The sequence below is a fragment of the Pocillopora damicornis genome, chromosome 5 (assembly GCF_964200805.1).
Source record: "Pocillopora damicornis chromosome 5, jaPocDami1.2, whole genome shotgun sequence".
NCBI lineage: Eukaryota > Metazoa > Cnidaria > Anthozoa > Scleractinia > Pocilloporidae > Pocillopora > Pocillopora damicornis.
Genome location: NC_142674.1, coordinates 3,664,653 through 3,680,760, shown reverse-complemented (window position 1 = coordinate 3,680,760; position 16,108 = coordinate 3,664,653). Strand labels below are relative to the sequence as shown.

General features: G+C 42.4%; 1 protein-coding gene across 1 annotated transcript; it reads left to right on the top strand.

Annotated features, from left to right (window-relative positions):
- The first annotated feature begins 603 nt into the window (after positions 1–603).
- Positions 604–14,799, top strand: LOC113676950 (uncharacterized). The gene is made up of 8 exons (XM_089207622.1): positions 604–761; positions 2,684–6,574; positions 7,133–7,310; positions 7,685–7,970; positions 8,443–8,693; positions 9,284–9,512; positions 10,131–11,485; positions 11,882–14,799. The coding sequence occupies exons 2-8, from the start codon at positions 2,691–2,693 to the stop codon at positions 14,075–14,077; spliced, it is 8,379 nt and encodes a 2,792-aa protein (XP_089063748.1). The 5' UTR covers positions 604–761; positions 2,684–2,690; the 3' UTR covers positions 14,078–14,799.
- The last annotated feature ends 1,309 nt before the right edge of the window (positions 14,800–16,108 follow it).

Sequence of the window (16,108 nt, the reverse complement as noted above, 5' to 3'; positions counted from 1 at the left end):
ACCTATTGTGCTACTCAAAGTAGGTAGACAGTATCTGCCACAAAAATAAACATATCTATGGTCAGTTAAGATTTTTGTTTTTCACAAAACTACTTTTCCATCTTACGTGACTTTTCCATCATACGTGACTACATCGTGAGACAAACGTAAAACTAAGCTTTTATTACTTTTCCATCTGTTAGTGAGTAAGCAATTAATTAAGAAATTAAACACTCTGTATCTCTTTGTTGGGTACCGATACCTGTTCTGATCTATGTAGTTTGTAGAAACGAGTCCAACCTTGAAAAAGTTCCTCTATACTTCCATCAGTCCTCTTAGCTTTGAATTGGGAACATAACCTCGATCAAACAACATTTTGTCTCGGACTCCCATGCAATTTGAAGAAAAATTGAACCTGGTTTTTGTCGAACACATTTAAGAAAGTAATTGAAGTAGTGGAAATTATAAACTCAGCCCGTCTGAAAAGAAATGTGAAAGATGAATTGTTGTGAGTCGTGGAATTGATTGGAAGCTATGTGTATGTGAATGGCGGAAGTCGCAGCGTTACGCAGTCACGTACAACCACTTCCGTGACGATCGATTTGCATAATTTATCTTTCCGAGAAACGAAACCAGCTTTCGAATTCCCGGAAGCAGAAACAAGGTTTACAGCAAGTGATTTCTGTTTCTTCGCACTTTCTTTAGTAAGTAAATGGTGACATGAAGATGGATTTGCGATCAAAGTAGTTCCTTTACACCTTGAAAAGAAAGTTTTACCCAAGGTAAGTCATCTCGCCGTGAGAAATATTCAATAATTGGACGCCAATAGCACAGAAAGTAAATATGCTCGCTAGGATTTTGTTCAGAATGGGTTTGGTGAATATAACAAGTATTAAGCCGAAGGTTAGAGTATTTCACTACGCAACAAGTATATTTTTCGATCAGCCGATGTACGTATACTGCAGTCAGTTAAAACTGTGCAGTAACTAGAGATGAAGATTTTTAGATATATGAAAATTCACATATTTGCACTGCGGTGGAGAGATGAAATTATAAGATCCTCGCAGCTAAGAACACTACTGAAACGAGTAGTTGTAAATAGGACCTGAAAAAAATTAGAGATGAATTGCTCAAATCTATCGAATATATCGCAATCAGGTTCAGTACTGAAGCTGGTTACGTTCGTTGCTTAATCATGGTACGAAAGTATGATACCACTGACAGTGCTAATGTGCCTCGTAATCGGCTGGTTAAATTGAATAGTTTCCAGTGGAAACGTGTGTCCGATTTTTGATTAATCTTTCTAGTTTAGAAGCAAAGTAACATACCAGAATTTGAATACGGAATACTTTCATTCTGAATTTTTTAGTATTATGTTCAGTTAGAAAGAACTCTCCAAAATTTAAAACTCTTCACTTCATCCTTATTAATTATTAACAAAATAATTTCTAAGCAGTGAAGCCTCTTCTCTCTTACTCAGACCATTTTAAGGTTACTTCCCATTTCACTAAAATCCTAGAGAACTATACATCAGAAGAAAGCTTACTAACTGCAGTTTACGATGAAAATATAATTTAAGCGACTTTTCCTTTATGGAAGTGTCAGGAGCCTGTAAAGCGTGAAACGACCGAGGGTTATTCTAATGAATTTATTGGGTATCGGATGCCGCAGCACGAGCAAAATGGCTGCACAGTTTTATTCACAAGGCATCAATTAACTTACGTGGGTCAGGCTTTTTCGATATTCTGATTGGCTTTCTAGATTTTGGTATAGCTAAAAATATGCGAGGCGTGTTGCGTAAATGGAAACCACCGGACAAATATTTCCAATATCGAAATCTCCCGACACACTTTCGTTTGTCTTGGAATGTTTTGATGAAATTTGACGAGAATCGTTTTAAGATTTAAGAAACCTTTTTATGGAAACATTAAGTTAAATGTTTGAATTCAGTTTAGTCAATTAAAGGAAAAATTATTTCTTTTCGGCCTCTGAGGATGGGAAGTAACCCAAAAAGAGGCACAGTTAGTGAATATTACACCACATAAAACGAGGATGCGTTAGCCCGTGGAAGAGACAAAACTCCTGTTCAGCTGGGGGGGGGGGGGGGAGGGGAAGGGTAGGAGGGTAGTTTTGCACCCGATGATTTCCTCGGGAGATCCCAATGTACCTTAAAATTGCAAAATCTTTATTACCAAATACCTAAAATTGCCTACAGTTGTTGAATCGTGTCAAATGCTAATTCACAACAATCGTGAAGAATAACATAACTACAGAGAAAGTGAATACCCGAGACCCAGGAAACCTGACTACCCAAAATCCACGGCCCGGCCCGGCCCGCAAAATGGTGGCAGGAAATTATAAACATTTGATTTTCATTATAAAGAAAATTTATTCCAAAACGTAAATAAAAACCCTTCACATCGTTATGTAACAAAGTTAAATCAAGCAAGATGTTGTTACAGCATAGAGAATGAGAGCAAAAAAACGGAGGCAGTTACATCGCCGGGAGTACATGAAAATGTCCGTAAACGTGAGCTATTTATGACTGTCAGTGCCCTGATATTAAGAGATGCATTGAACTTAACCTCAAGCGCTTGATTATCTTTGATATTTTCAGGTTTCCTCTGCAATTTGCGGAGGGCAGTGGAGGGGGGGGGGGAGGGTGAGGGGAGTTCTGCAGTGCTAATATTCTATTTCTTGGCAGATCTTTAATGGCTTACGCTGCACAGAGATGGTCCCTCATGAATCGGGTGGGCAAAGTTACTCTCCACTGTAAAAAATGCAACACAGTACTGGTCACGAAGGAAACTGTGATGCTGGCTAAGGTACCCCCCTCCGGTATCCACTTAGCCGTCCGCGAGGGAAAAGAGGAACAGGTAGAAGCAAAACTTCATAAGGTCGAAAATGAAAAGGGCGGGAAAAGTGCACGGTACTGCCCTTACATTTTTCATTGCCGAGGATGTGGCGAACGCGTTGCAAACATAACAAAAGTGGCAGGGAAACAGCTTATTTGTTTTGGAATAGAATATTTATATGTTTTTCATTATGGAGGATCATGGCGAAGTAAAAGGATTACGGCGAATAAACTGTCGAAAGTGAGCAAGGAGTTGGAAGAAGAGTGTGGAATTGAAGTTGTCAACGTTGCGACGCATGCGCAAGAGACAGGAAGAATACACCAGTCCCGTGGGGATAGCAAATCCATGGTTTATTGTGATACGAGTGGATTGACTCACAAATCGCGCGAAATCGATTTCTTAACGCGTCTAGTCCCGCGAGATTATCAGCGGGAGTTGTTCCTTTCTGCGATGCGCGGTAATACGCTGGTATATCTTCCCACGGGCTCAGGAAAGACCCTGATTGCAGCCATGGTGATGGGTTGCATGAAGAAGTTGAATCCAGGCAAAGTTATGGTATTCCTTGTCGACCGAGTACCGTTAGCGTACCAACAAAGTGAGAAGATCAAATCACAATTGACAGGTTTGACGGTTGAAACGTTGGTCGGTGAAATGGAATCGCCTCAAAATGGGAGTATTCATCAAAGATTAGCTGATAACAAGGTTGATGTGTTAATCTTAACACACCAGATTTTTCTAAATTTTTTAGCCGCGGAGGACAACCCACCCATTCGCCTGTCCGATGTTTCTGTTCTGGTTTTGGACGAGGCTCACCACTGCAGCGGGCACCACCCGTACTACAAGATTATGGAGTACTACAAAAAGACACCAAACCAGTTTAAACCTGTTGTGCTCGGTCTATCAGCCTCGCCGGCCGGAGAGCTTACAGTCGAAAGAACCAGTGAGAAGCTAAAAGAGCTCCTTGAGAACTTGGATTGTAAAATCGCGATGCCCATTGAGTCGGATTGGTTGTTACATGTAAATATCCCAGACGTGATTTATGAAAGATCTGACTACATGAACACTGACCAAGTTATCCTCCAGCTATTTATTGAAGAACACATCAAACATCTGATAAAGAGCCATCTCAAAGATGTATCAGATCGTCAACGTTTTGAGTTTCCCGTCTTCTCATCGAATTTTAGAGGTGCGCTGAGAAAGCTTATTGACAGTTACCATGGTAACAAGAAATCCTTCAAAGCACTCACCGTTGCTGAGCATGCAATGCACTTGCTCAGCGTTGTTGAGTTTTGCGAAGTCCTTGGTTACCAGTATGCCGTTGAAAGTCTCAAGGAATGTGTACACCGCATTGTTTACGCTAAGTCGCCGAAAGATTGTGCCTTGAAGAGGCTAATTGGAGGTCAACCTACTTTTCAAGCACTCCAAAATTTGGCAGACCAAGCATGTAGGGCTGACCACGTACGCGCAGTTGTCATGTCGGACAGGTACAAAATTCTTGAGAAGCACATAAAGCAGTTCCTTTGCCGAGCTCGGGAAGACTCAACTTCTAGAGGTATCATTTTTGTGAGCTTGCGCAAAACGACCTTCAAACTTTGCGAGCAGATCAAAGAGATCCCGGATGTAGCCAAAACTTTAAATCCTTCCCCTTTCGTCGGCCATGGACAAGGAAGCTATGACGGGATGATATGGAAAGACGAACAAGAAAGGCTGTTGAAAAAGTTTAGAAAAGGAATATGCAAGCTTCTGATTTGCACGAGTGTTTTGGAGGAAGGACTGGACGTCCCCGAATGCAACCTGGTCGTTCGCTTTGAGGGTGCAGCAACACTTCGGGCGCTGGTTCAGACCCGCGGGCGCGCTTCCCGTAGACGTGACAGCAAGTTTGTCGTCATTTGCAACGAAAAACAAGAAAGAGATGCCAGAGATCTGTGTCTCAAGGAACAGAACATGGAAGAAGCTATCAGATGTTTGATGGATGACCAGAGGTGGCAATCACAAGCAGTTGAATTTGGATGCCAAGTAAGAAAACCAAAGCTCTTCCTCCCCGCCACAGAGGATAATGGTGTGAATACTTCTCCAGTCATGCGCCACGGCCCTCGTATATCTGTCATGGTGCACAATATGGCTGGTCAAGAATCTCGCGTGATAGATTTTCTGAACGACACCTTTGACGTGATATCTTCAAAGCCAATCCAGTCCACTTCATCGCTCGTTGATTCACCTAAAAAAAAAACTGAATCACAGGATATGGCGTTCGAACTCGAACCAAGCTATATTGAAGAAGCCAAGGAGTTTCGCTCAAAGGAAGAGTTTACATGTCACGTGACAGAAGCGTGGTGCACGTGCCTCACCGACCGTGACGAGGAACCACTTCCGGTTTGGCTTCAGGCCCCGCCATTAGAAAAGCGCCGCAGATCTAACGAGCCATTTCATTGGTTGAAAGCAAATTCCTTGTGCTTGGGTACTTTTGTGAGTCGATGCCATTTTCAGTGTGAGTGGCCTCTGGAGACCACACTAAAAAATATTAAGATTCATTTTGATCACAGCTTCAAAATGCTGACCTTGCATTCCTCCAGGCAATCTTCCATCGTTCCTGGTCAAGGTGCTGTTGGTAGAGGTCCATACAAGATAGAATTTCGCTACGACGAGATTGAAGATTTCATAATCGTGGATTGTGATAGTAATGCAGGAATCATCAAAATTTTTCTGACGGCGAGACACCCTCCACGGCTGTATCGCCAACTGGAGGACGAACCAAATTTTTTCCACCTCGCTCAAATAGATGAACAAGACGACGAAGATGATTCAGTCGTCTCGTCAAGTGAAGATGACTCGGAAACCGAAGGCCTCTCGACCGACGAAGAATATGCGGATGTAATAACTGCCGATTTTCATGACGCCTCCCCAGATGTCTCACGTAATCTCGCAGATAAAGGAAGCTGGGAAAGGGCGTCAGATTTCCACAATGGTGAAAATGCCGTAAGCCAGTGCTTTACCTATTGTGTTACAATACCATTTAATGAAGTTGTCCAGTTGAGGCGCTTGTTGACCACAGTCGAGAAAAGATTCCACAAAAGTGCATTTTACTGCCGAGTGAAGGAGAGCTATGGGAAATTACCAGATGTAAACATTCCCGATAGTTTGCCATTTGAAGTCAAGTATGCCGCTGGAAGTGTCCTCAGTTTTCATCCTTTGGTTCGCGGAAGAGTGCCATCTGGTAAATTTGGTAGACTTTTGCTTGGAAAGTCTTCCGATATAGCTATTGCCGCTTTGGAAAAATTGAGTAAAGTGTTGGAAAAAGACAAGTTCTGTGACCCAGGCAGCATTCTGGAGTCGTTACTGAAACAAAAGAACCCATCGACCTCCGGGATGTTTAACAGGTTGGTTCCAGGCCATTGCGCTTTGATAAAGCGCGCGGTCATCACCCCAACAAGGCTGCTCTTCTATCCACCGGAAGTCATGGTGAAGAATCGCGTGCTCAGAAATTATGATACAAACGACTTCCTCTGTGTCAGTATTCGTGACGAAGACCTGTCAAAAATGTCTGCAGCAAGAGGGAACATCGACGATCTATTAGACGGAATGAAACTCAAACTAGATGAAGGACTTGAGATAGCTGGTCAGCGGTTTCAGTTCTTGGGTTCCTCGAACAGTCAGCTTCGTAACCATAGCTGTTGGTTTGTAGGGCCCAGATATCTACCGGACGGCATACGTCGCTGGATGGGAGATTTCACCAAAATCAGGTGAGTGAGCACTATTCCTTTTTTCAATTTCAAACAAATGAACGTTTCCAGTCAAAATTAACAAAATATTATTCTCCAATAAAGCGATATCATTCCTTCAACCAGTCTAGCCATTGATTAGAGGTGAACAGGAACGTGAAGCATTTGAACAGAGTACGAGATTAACAAATGTTGGCTACTTATTCAATTTGTTACGGGGAAGTGATCTGAGTCTATAAGTGATGTTGTCACACATTCACCTGTGAGATTCACCATTAGTAAATGGTTATATGCACTTTATTTAGGAAAACTGCAAATTACAAGGTATGATGGAAGCATAGTATTCCGGAACTGTTTTGTTTCACATCACTCGGTGATTGGTCAAGGAAACCTGTTCAACCCTTTCCGTCATGGAGGTGCAAAACTCAAATTGGTCGTGACTCAGTTATTTGCATATTTCTCCGTTTTACGCAGTTTGCTTGTTCATTTTTTTCTATTTCCCTTTGGCTCATGTGATATTTTCCTCTGTTCTAATTGGCCATATGAACATTAAAATGTTTTCATATTGCTTTCCAATAGGTGTGTTGCCTCATACATGGCTCGTATGGGTCAGTGCTTTTCCACCTCCTTAGACGCTGTGGGGTTTGCGACCAGTGAGGATACCTATCATGACGTAGAAGATGACGTTGAGACACCTGACCGAAAATACTGCTTCTCTGACGGAGTCGGAAAGATATCCGAAGAGTTGGCCGCAGAGGTATGGTGAATATTTATTTTACTTCGGAAAAAGGGGAGATATTCTCCTCTTAATACTAGCCCGCTGAAACATAAAGTAGTACAGCGGTGTAAGCCACTTCACGTGAGGCGCATGGAAATTGCCATTTGCGACCTCCCCCCCCGTTTCAATAATCCTTTTTACGTTCTTATTTTAGAACATTTACGTGTATTTAATTCCAGTTCTTATTTCCTTCTTGTACTGATTTTAGGATTATGAAAGTCAGTCCTTCGAAAAGCGCTGCAATACACTTTACGTGTTTTAGAAATTTAAAGAGATTCTGATATGTTGCGAAATCTTCATTTGACAATTGAAGCTTTCAGCTTGTAGACCTAAAGAAACGCATTCTCTTTCAGGTTGTCCGAAAAATTGGTAAACCATTCAAACCATCTGCATTTCAAGTCCGTTGCGCCGGCTACAAAGGTGTCCTTACGCTAGATCCCAGACTTCTAGGGAAACAGGCCATCTTTCGTAAGAGTATGTGCAAGTTTGGTAGCTTTCACCGCAGACTGGAAGTATTGCAAACGTCTCGTCCTCAGGTCGTTTTCCTCAATCATCAGGTCATCATGCTTCTATCCAACCAAGGAGTCCCGGATGAAGTCTTTATCAAATTGCAAAACGACATGTTGGACAAACTGTCAGGTAAGAGGATGACGTCAAGAGATTCGAGTTAGAAAACGTCCGACTTAGAGAGGATGATCACTTAATTACATGGAAAAAAGTGAAATGTTGCGTTTTGAATCTGAGAATGTTTAAGCTCATAAAATATGGAGAGATGCGGCGTTTGCACCTTTTTTAACGTTATGTTTTGTTTCTGTGCTGGCTTAAACCACCCTATAACCATGCGTTTAAATACATGCTACTGAGCAGTACATGTGATAGTTATGCTAAATAGATGTTCGATAAATTCGTCACTTAGATGAAAGATTTTTAAACTCTGCATTTTCATCCTGTGAAAATTGTCTATATTACCACAAAACTGTCCTACTAGACCACTGTTGCCGATTAAGTTAGAATTGGCAAAGAATATAGTTAGTGTCCAGGCCTCACCTTCCTTCCTTTAAATCCGTCTGGTATAATAATCCCTCATATTACGCCTGTTTTTTGTTCAAAGGGATGCTTGTGAATGAACGTGATGCTATTCAGCTATTGGGAAGTGGAGCCAAAATGGGCGTGTCCTATCACAATATTTCTAATGCAGGGATACCACTGACAACGGAGCCATTCTTTAAATCGCTGCTGGTCGCCATGTACCGAAATCATATGCACGAACTGCTTGCCCGAGCCCGCATTCGTTTGCCACCAGCGGAAGCACGCTTGATGATGGGTGTGATGGATGAGCTTGGTGTATTGAAATCTGGTCAAGTGAGTTTTTTTAAAATTTTATTTTATTTTCAAGTTTTACTTTTCTTTATTGCTCACCGTGAATCTGAGCCTGGTACGGAGGAGTCTGCCTTAATATAATTTGACAATAACGGCTGTTTTTTTACAAATGGCCCTTGAAAACTGATTTTTGAAATGAGTACAAATTTAACCCCAACGCAGTAGATTTACTCAATGAAAACATCACATTTTGCGATCGAACTCCTCGCGAATATTTGGACCAATTTCTGGACAGCTAAAACAATTCAGGGCAATACTGCCTGGAAGGTCTATATTATGCTGATGGTCAATTTTACATACCCCTCCCCTCACCCAACACTACCTAACTTGTTTACACTTGAATATTGTTGAACTCCCATAACATGTCACATCACATGACCGGACAAACTCTCCCCACTCCCCCTTCCCCTGGTACGCTGGCCATGCAGGCCACAATGGGCCTCAAATCCTACTCGCAACCATCATTAGACCAGTTTTGGAAAGATAATGATGATTTTGAGGAAGGTAAACAGTAAATTTGCTTTTGGAATCTTTTGAAGAACATGTTTAATCTGTTTTATCGTGGTTATCAGGTTTTCGTACAGTATTCCGCCGTTGAAACACGCGCTGATCGAGATGACGAGTTTAACAAGAACAAAAAAATTGTGCTAAGGGGACCAGTGGTGGTTACTCGGAATCCATGTTTACATCCGGGAGATGTACGTCAGCTCGAGGCTGTTGACGTACCAGGCCTCTGTCATCTTGTGGACTGTGTCGTTTTCCCACGTCAAGGCTTGCGGCCACACCCTAACGAGATGGCAGGTAATATGAATCACTTTCTCTTCCAACCTGAAACACTTACACGCGCTTAAGTTTATATATATCTTGATTTATTTAGGTATATCGTGAAATGATCTAGTTTCCACTGAAGATAGCCTCCCCTACGAAGTAATGTGACTGAAATTTGCTCATTTATTTGCGATATTTAGACAGGCTGGTTCGGTTCAGCATCAAAGCTGGTTTAAATGGGTGGCCTGTATAAACAGTAAGAAGGTCAGACTACAACGCTGGAGCTACGTTCTCTTTGCAAGAAGTGCGTGGGTTCGTTAATGTCCCTTTCTAATCAGCACTTTGAAAATGCAGGAGATAGGGCCGACGGTTTATGGTTCTTATCTGAGAGGAAAAGAATGTCTAACCATTTGCAGATGTCACAGGAAAGGCAGCAAATTCTCCTCAGTTGTTTTTTAGACCCTGAGTGTTGGTCGGTCTGTGGCTTTAACGCACGACCTTACGCACGGCAGTCCAGCGCTCTACAACATGAGCTAACCAAGCGAGGTTTTTTTTTTCATAAGAATTCAAGCGAAATCTACGAAATTTAGTCATAAACAGATCAGATTGTGAATATTTGAACGAACTTCTAAATGCCCATTCTTATTTCAGGCGGTGATTTGGACGGCGATCTATACTTCGTCTGTTGGAATAAAGACCTGTTACCAAGGAAACCAAATTACCCGCCAATGGACTATCCGTCACTTCGTAAACTGGAGAAGACTGAGCCAATCACTACTCGCGACATGACAAAGTTTGTGGTGGATTACATCCGGTCTGACCAGTTAGGCGTTATTGATAATGCGCACAAGGCGGTGGCGGACATTGAAGAGGACGGCGTACAACATAAGGAATGTCTTTATCTCGCAGAACTGCACTCTTTGGCGGTTGATGCACCCAAAACGGGAAAATGGCCGAGTACTAAGGGTATTAGGAGGATAGAAAGGCGTCCTGATTTCATGATGAAGAGCGATAAACCAAGTTATCCCTCTGAAAAGGTTATAGGAAAGCTCTTTCGGCGCTGTCGGAAGTTTAAAGATGCTACGTCTGAAAAATACGATCAAAACCGTCGTTTGGACAAGTCTCTCCTGTTGCCAGGTAACGACAGTTTCGTTGAAAACGCCAAAGAAGTCTATTATTGGTATCGTGACAAGATGGAGGGCTTGATGCGGCTGTACGGCATCGAAACCGAGGCAGAAATCATCACTGGCTGTTTCATGAAGCTTCGAAATCGCTTGCGCAAAGAAAAAACGGAAATTGCCGAACTCGTCGGCGAAGAACTGTTCGCAATACGCTCGTACCTCCGTCGTGAATTCTTTTATGAATTTGGGAGCGATGGACAGTGGTTAAAAAGCGATGTGCTGATTTCGGATGAGATGCGTTTAAAAGCCTCGGCTTGGTACAGAGTGGCCTACACGTTTGCGCATGATCACGGTAATGGTTCAAACCCAAGCAACGAAAAGAGGCTACTCGGTTTTCCTTGGTTTATTGATGACATCATGCTCGCCATCAAAACGCGAAAAGATCGACCCAGTCAGCCCCAGGCCTTAGACGTTAGCGCAACCGTAGGTCAGAGTCTTGTAAGGTTGTTTCACGAAGAGAAGGACTGGTTACTTGAGGAGTTCAGAGCTCGAATAAGAACAAAGAAGGTTATATGTCGTCATCTGCAGGCCGCTGAATCCACTTCTTCAATGAGTATCGTCGGCTCTACTGCTACGCTACTATTTCACAAGACTTCAGATCTTGATCTGTTCTTTTTACCTCAGGATACACAGGCACGAAGCCATCAGGCCCTCCCTGAGGTACCACCAGAAGAAAGTAACAATTTAGTTGAGGAAGGAGCGAAAGTATTGAAGTCTTTGATTCCTCTCTTGAAGGAGGAGACGTCAGAGCAACAAGAAGAAGAAGACGAAAACGTTAAAAATCTCTTCTGGAAAGTTCGTCTCGTCAACAAAAAGTCTTTCCCTGTAAGTATCGCTTTTAGTTACACCATATCCAAGGGTGTATATCTTTACTACGACTTGTGGTAAATATGATGTGGGCGACTTAACTTATGCTTTAGCGTTAGTATACGTTGTTCATATGTGACTTCGTAAACAACGACACTGTTGAATTAGTGTTACGACAGCTTTACCGACGAAACACAGCTCCAACCATCAAGTGTTGGACGATTGTACGCTAACCACGCTTAAGAAGAGTCTTCATCCGCGAAAAATTGATTAAAAAGGGAAAATGATAACAATTAAGAAAAGATCTATTTTCCACATTCTTCTCCTGTCTAATTAGGGTCTTTAGCACTCTCTTCAAATATTGACACCGCGCTTTTCTCCGCATTATTTAAATTGGATTTTCTTTTCATCCAGGTCCTCTCATGCAAGCAGCCAACAGTGAACCTGATAGATGGCAGTAATTGCTCTCCAACCCTCAACTGTGATTTGATTTCATCCCCTGACTGTCTAAGAATGGCCGCTTTGCTGTCAAGCTACATCAAGTCGTATCCTGATCTCTTATTAGTGCTCCGTGTTATACACCGATGGTGTTGCGTGACAAGGTTGTCACGCAACGCAGCTGGCGCTGGAAACATTTCAGACTTGCTCTCTGCCCTTCTCTTAGCCCAATGCATACACAACATGCAGATTAAAAACTTTAATGAGGAGCACGTTTTAGAAACGATGGAACGCCAAATGCACGGTGGCGCAAGGGATGGTAAGCAGTACATGGAGTTGGAAAATGTCATAGGATATCTGGAAGCTTACCAGATCGATTCCCAATTCCCTCAGGTAGAGCCCGACTTCACCCAGGTTGGCCAGCTTCTGGTGACCTTTTTTCAATCACACGACTCGTGTTTTGAAAAAGAGCTCCCGCAATCGCTCGCACGTCTTTTCGGTGTACGAAAGCTCTCGGAGCGTCTGGGGAAAGACCATTTAGTCCTTGTGAAAGAACAAATGCAACGCGCCTATCAGCTCCTGGCGTTATTTGGAGACGCACAGATCATGTTAACCATAAGTGGCTCCGAAGATTACAACGTAATATTTCTTTCGCCACTTCTTTCCTCGTTCATTGCGGGCGTTGAGAAAAGTAAAGCTCAAGAAATAGCGCGGAAGACCGGAGCGAGGAGCGTCATCATTCGCCCCAATTTTCCACGGTCGTGTTCCTCAGCTGTACTTGAGGTGAAAGGAAGTGAGCCTGCGATACGAGCAGTGGAGAGGGAGCTGGAAGAGATGAGCAAAATAGCATCACGCGACAGGATCTCTCTCATGAGTGGCTGTTTTGTAGAAGATGCAAGTCTGCTTTTGTTTGAAGGAAGTCGAAGTCAAAATGATCACGTTTCTCTGTCACCATACGATGGGCGTTGTCATCAGACACACGACCGATTGGTCCGGCATGTCGCTTTGCTAGAAAATGTCACGAACGATGGAATCTACGCATACCGCCGTTTTACAGAAAAATTCTTTCAACAACTGCGATTACTCGAGAGAGATTTCGATCCTCAGGTGCATGGTTGTCGTGAATTCGCTGTACACTTTGGACGAATCTACATGTTCAGTGTTCCGCAAATCTTGCTGGAAGATAGCGAGTCCATCACTATTGCAATGCTGAGAACGAATAAACGGAAACCAAGTGCCTTAGACAGAACGAACAGCCACAGTCAGGAAGAGTCAACTCCAGAAAGAGTCACTTTCGTTGACCAAGAACAAGAACGCGCTCGGAGAAGGAAGAGGCGGGCAAAACGTAATGGGACATTTAGCGAAACCAAGAAGAAGCGGAAACGCGGAAATCCTTCGAGGAGCTCCCTGTTCACGGTTGTTCACTCGCCAGACAGAGTGGAGATTTTTCTTCACGAGACTGAGTTCCGGCAAGATGGAAATCCCACTGAAAACTTCTCAGTGGACATTTTGGATGGAGGGGTAGAATTTTACGTCAGGTTCGACGAGAGATTCAACTTTCTTGAAGTAAAGCTTCCAAACCTACGCTGGTTTATGGTGGACGTCAAAAGACCTTACCAACGCCGACCAGATCATGGCATCACACAAGATGGCGAACATGCAGATGATAACTTCGTTTTAGACGGCTGGGAGACAGACGTTCGTTTCTTGTTGCAATCCCGTTATGCTTTGGCGCTGAGTGACATCCAGGATACCAAGTACGCTAAGTACCAGCGTATACTCGAACCCAGTACAGGTGAGCAGCCATTTACTGTTCAGGAAGAGTTATGGAAAGATGTGCGACTAATTCGCCACTACAAGTCTAAAAAGTTCACATGCGCTTCACGTCAAGGTGGGTTCCTCTCTGGCCTGACAGCATACCTCAACGAGGTGACAGAATATTCCAGACCATTAGGGCCGGAGAAAGTCGGTGAATTCAGAGAAAAACACACTCGTTGGGAAGTGTCATTGGAGGCAAAGCTTCCAGAAGATTTAGCTGCCAAGGAAACTGTTAAAACGTTCTTAGAGGAAGTATGGAAGTTCGCATTTGCTTTATCCTCATTCGTATCAAAGGAAAATGAGATTAATGTCGGCCAATTAAGAGGCCTCCACCCGGTGAACAATTTTTTATGAGGAATGTTAGATTCGCTGAAATCTTTTTCACGTCAGAGAATATCATGATCACTTGATCCCAGCTCCAGTTGCTTAGATAAATGGCATACAACAAATCAATTTTTTTAAATTTCGATAGTCAATTGTTACATTTCTCGATACTCGATGGAAATGCGCTCTAAGTACAATTCAATAAGGGTATAAGAGATTATAAACTGTGCTCAACTGTATAAAATTTAGTAGGCATGAAAGTGAACTCGCTCACCATCCCGAAATGAATCTTTTGTCTGGTCTGTGAATCAGTTATTATTATTATTAACTGAATGTCGCGCTCGTTTTCTCAAGAGTGTAATTTTGAGGTTTTTTTCCGAGAGAATTCCTTACTAGGGAGATTCCTTTAACATCGTGTTTTGAACGACATTTAAAAGACATTTCATCAGAATCTTTCAGTTCAGTAGCTAAGGTAAAAGTACTGATTTAGATAAATGTTTCCAAACAGCCCTCTGAGTTTTGCTTAATTTTGCCCAATCCGGCAGAAATAAACACGAGGCTGCTGAAAACAACCTATGCGTAAGCTAAAGGCGGCCATTTTCTAACGCTATAAAGTGAAATTCATGCGAGTGAGGACGAAAATAATGTTTTATAACAATTTTTGGCTGCTGGGTACAGTTTTTATTGTGTCATGCTTGTTTGAGGCATGTAGCCAACTCAATAAAGGAGCTTAACCTCGCGGTACATCTAGTACTCGATGCATTCTGTTTCTAGGCCGAAGTATTCTCGTAAACGAATTCACCAAGAGCACTGATAACTCACAAAATCTCAGTCCTTCGCAGTCACTCTTTGGGAGGTCACGCGATGCTTTCCCCGGCCAAGAGATGGTGCAATCTACCATCCGTCCTTTATCTTATGTTATAAAACTAAGATACTACGAGCGCCTGATTGGTCAAAACCATCGCTTATTGCACCGGTAAACCTATAGAAAATTGAAATTTATGTAAGGTCATTTTATCACATACTTGGGTTGTGGGGAGAACTCTTGAAAAGTTTGTAAGTTACTCGTCTCTGGCTTGTGATTTCCAAGCTTTTCTCCCAGCATCCTGTCTGGGTTATGCTGGGAATCCAGAAAGTGCGGTTTATTGGAGGAACAGGACGTAAAAAATCAAATGAAAAAAAGAAAAAAAATCAAATTAATGTTGAGGTTCACATTTTTCTCAGGTTACCTAAGAACTTCGAATAACCTTTCACTAAAGAAAATCTTGCTCTTCAATTTTCAACTTTTACACTCGTGGTTATTGAATTTTGATGCGCGATCCGGCTGGTAATGCAATTAAGAGTCTGTCCACGAGAGGACCGGGCAGGCATGACACATGCTATTTCATCGATTTCTTTCAAACTTTCACAGTTTATGAGGGTCACTAAGTTATTCATTAATCCAAAGTAGTTCGGGCTCCCGGTTAATCCTGGGGGTATTAGAGCCCCCACATCAAATCGCTAAGGTAAAAGGCTAAAATTAGCTCGAAAAATGCACTTCCAACGAATCTCTCTCATACTAACAGAACACGATGGATTTTGATCTTATTGAATCCAATGGGTGTTTTAACCTTAAGGAAATAATTCCTTAATTTGGAGAAAATTGAATATAACTTCTGTCAATTTAGAGCAGTCAATCATTAACTGTGTCACGTAACTATTTCTAAGAAAGGAAAAAAATTAGGGTTTTTTAATTGAAATTCAATTGCATGCCGACCTCTTTTGCCACTCAATGTAGGCAGACAGTATCTGCTACAAAAATCAATATATCTATGATCAATTAATGTAAATGCTAGGTGTCCTGTGCACTAGGCCCAGTCTGCGCCGAGGTGTTGTCATTCGACACTAGGTCAAACCTCGGCATACATGTGCTTTTATCGCTTGTTATTTTCGCCTTTATTTCTCGGATAAGGATCGTTTAACTAGTCTCACATCGAAGGAATAGAACATTACGGAAGCATTACGGATATTTCAGCAGTTTTCAAGGTTACGGATAGAGACACTTGCTTGTTTGTAAGGATT

What these genes read in the sequence shown, in the direction of transcription:
- LOC113676950 (XM_089207622.1), top strand. Translation starts at nt 2,691, where the DNA reads ATGGCTTACGCTGCACAGAGATGGTCCCTCATGAATCGGGTGGGCAAA. An exon ending in CCGAAGAGTTGGCCGCAGAG is followed by an intron (nt 7,311 to 7,684) that starts GTATGGTGAATA and finishes ATTCTCTTTCAG; the next exon opens with GTTGTCCGAAAAATTGGTAA. An exon ending in CATGTTGGACAAACTGTCAG is followed by an intron (nt 7,971 to 8,442) that starts GTAAGAGGATGA and finishes TTTTGTTCAAAG; the next exon opens with GGATGCTTGTGAATGAACGT.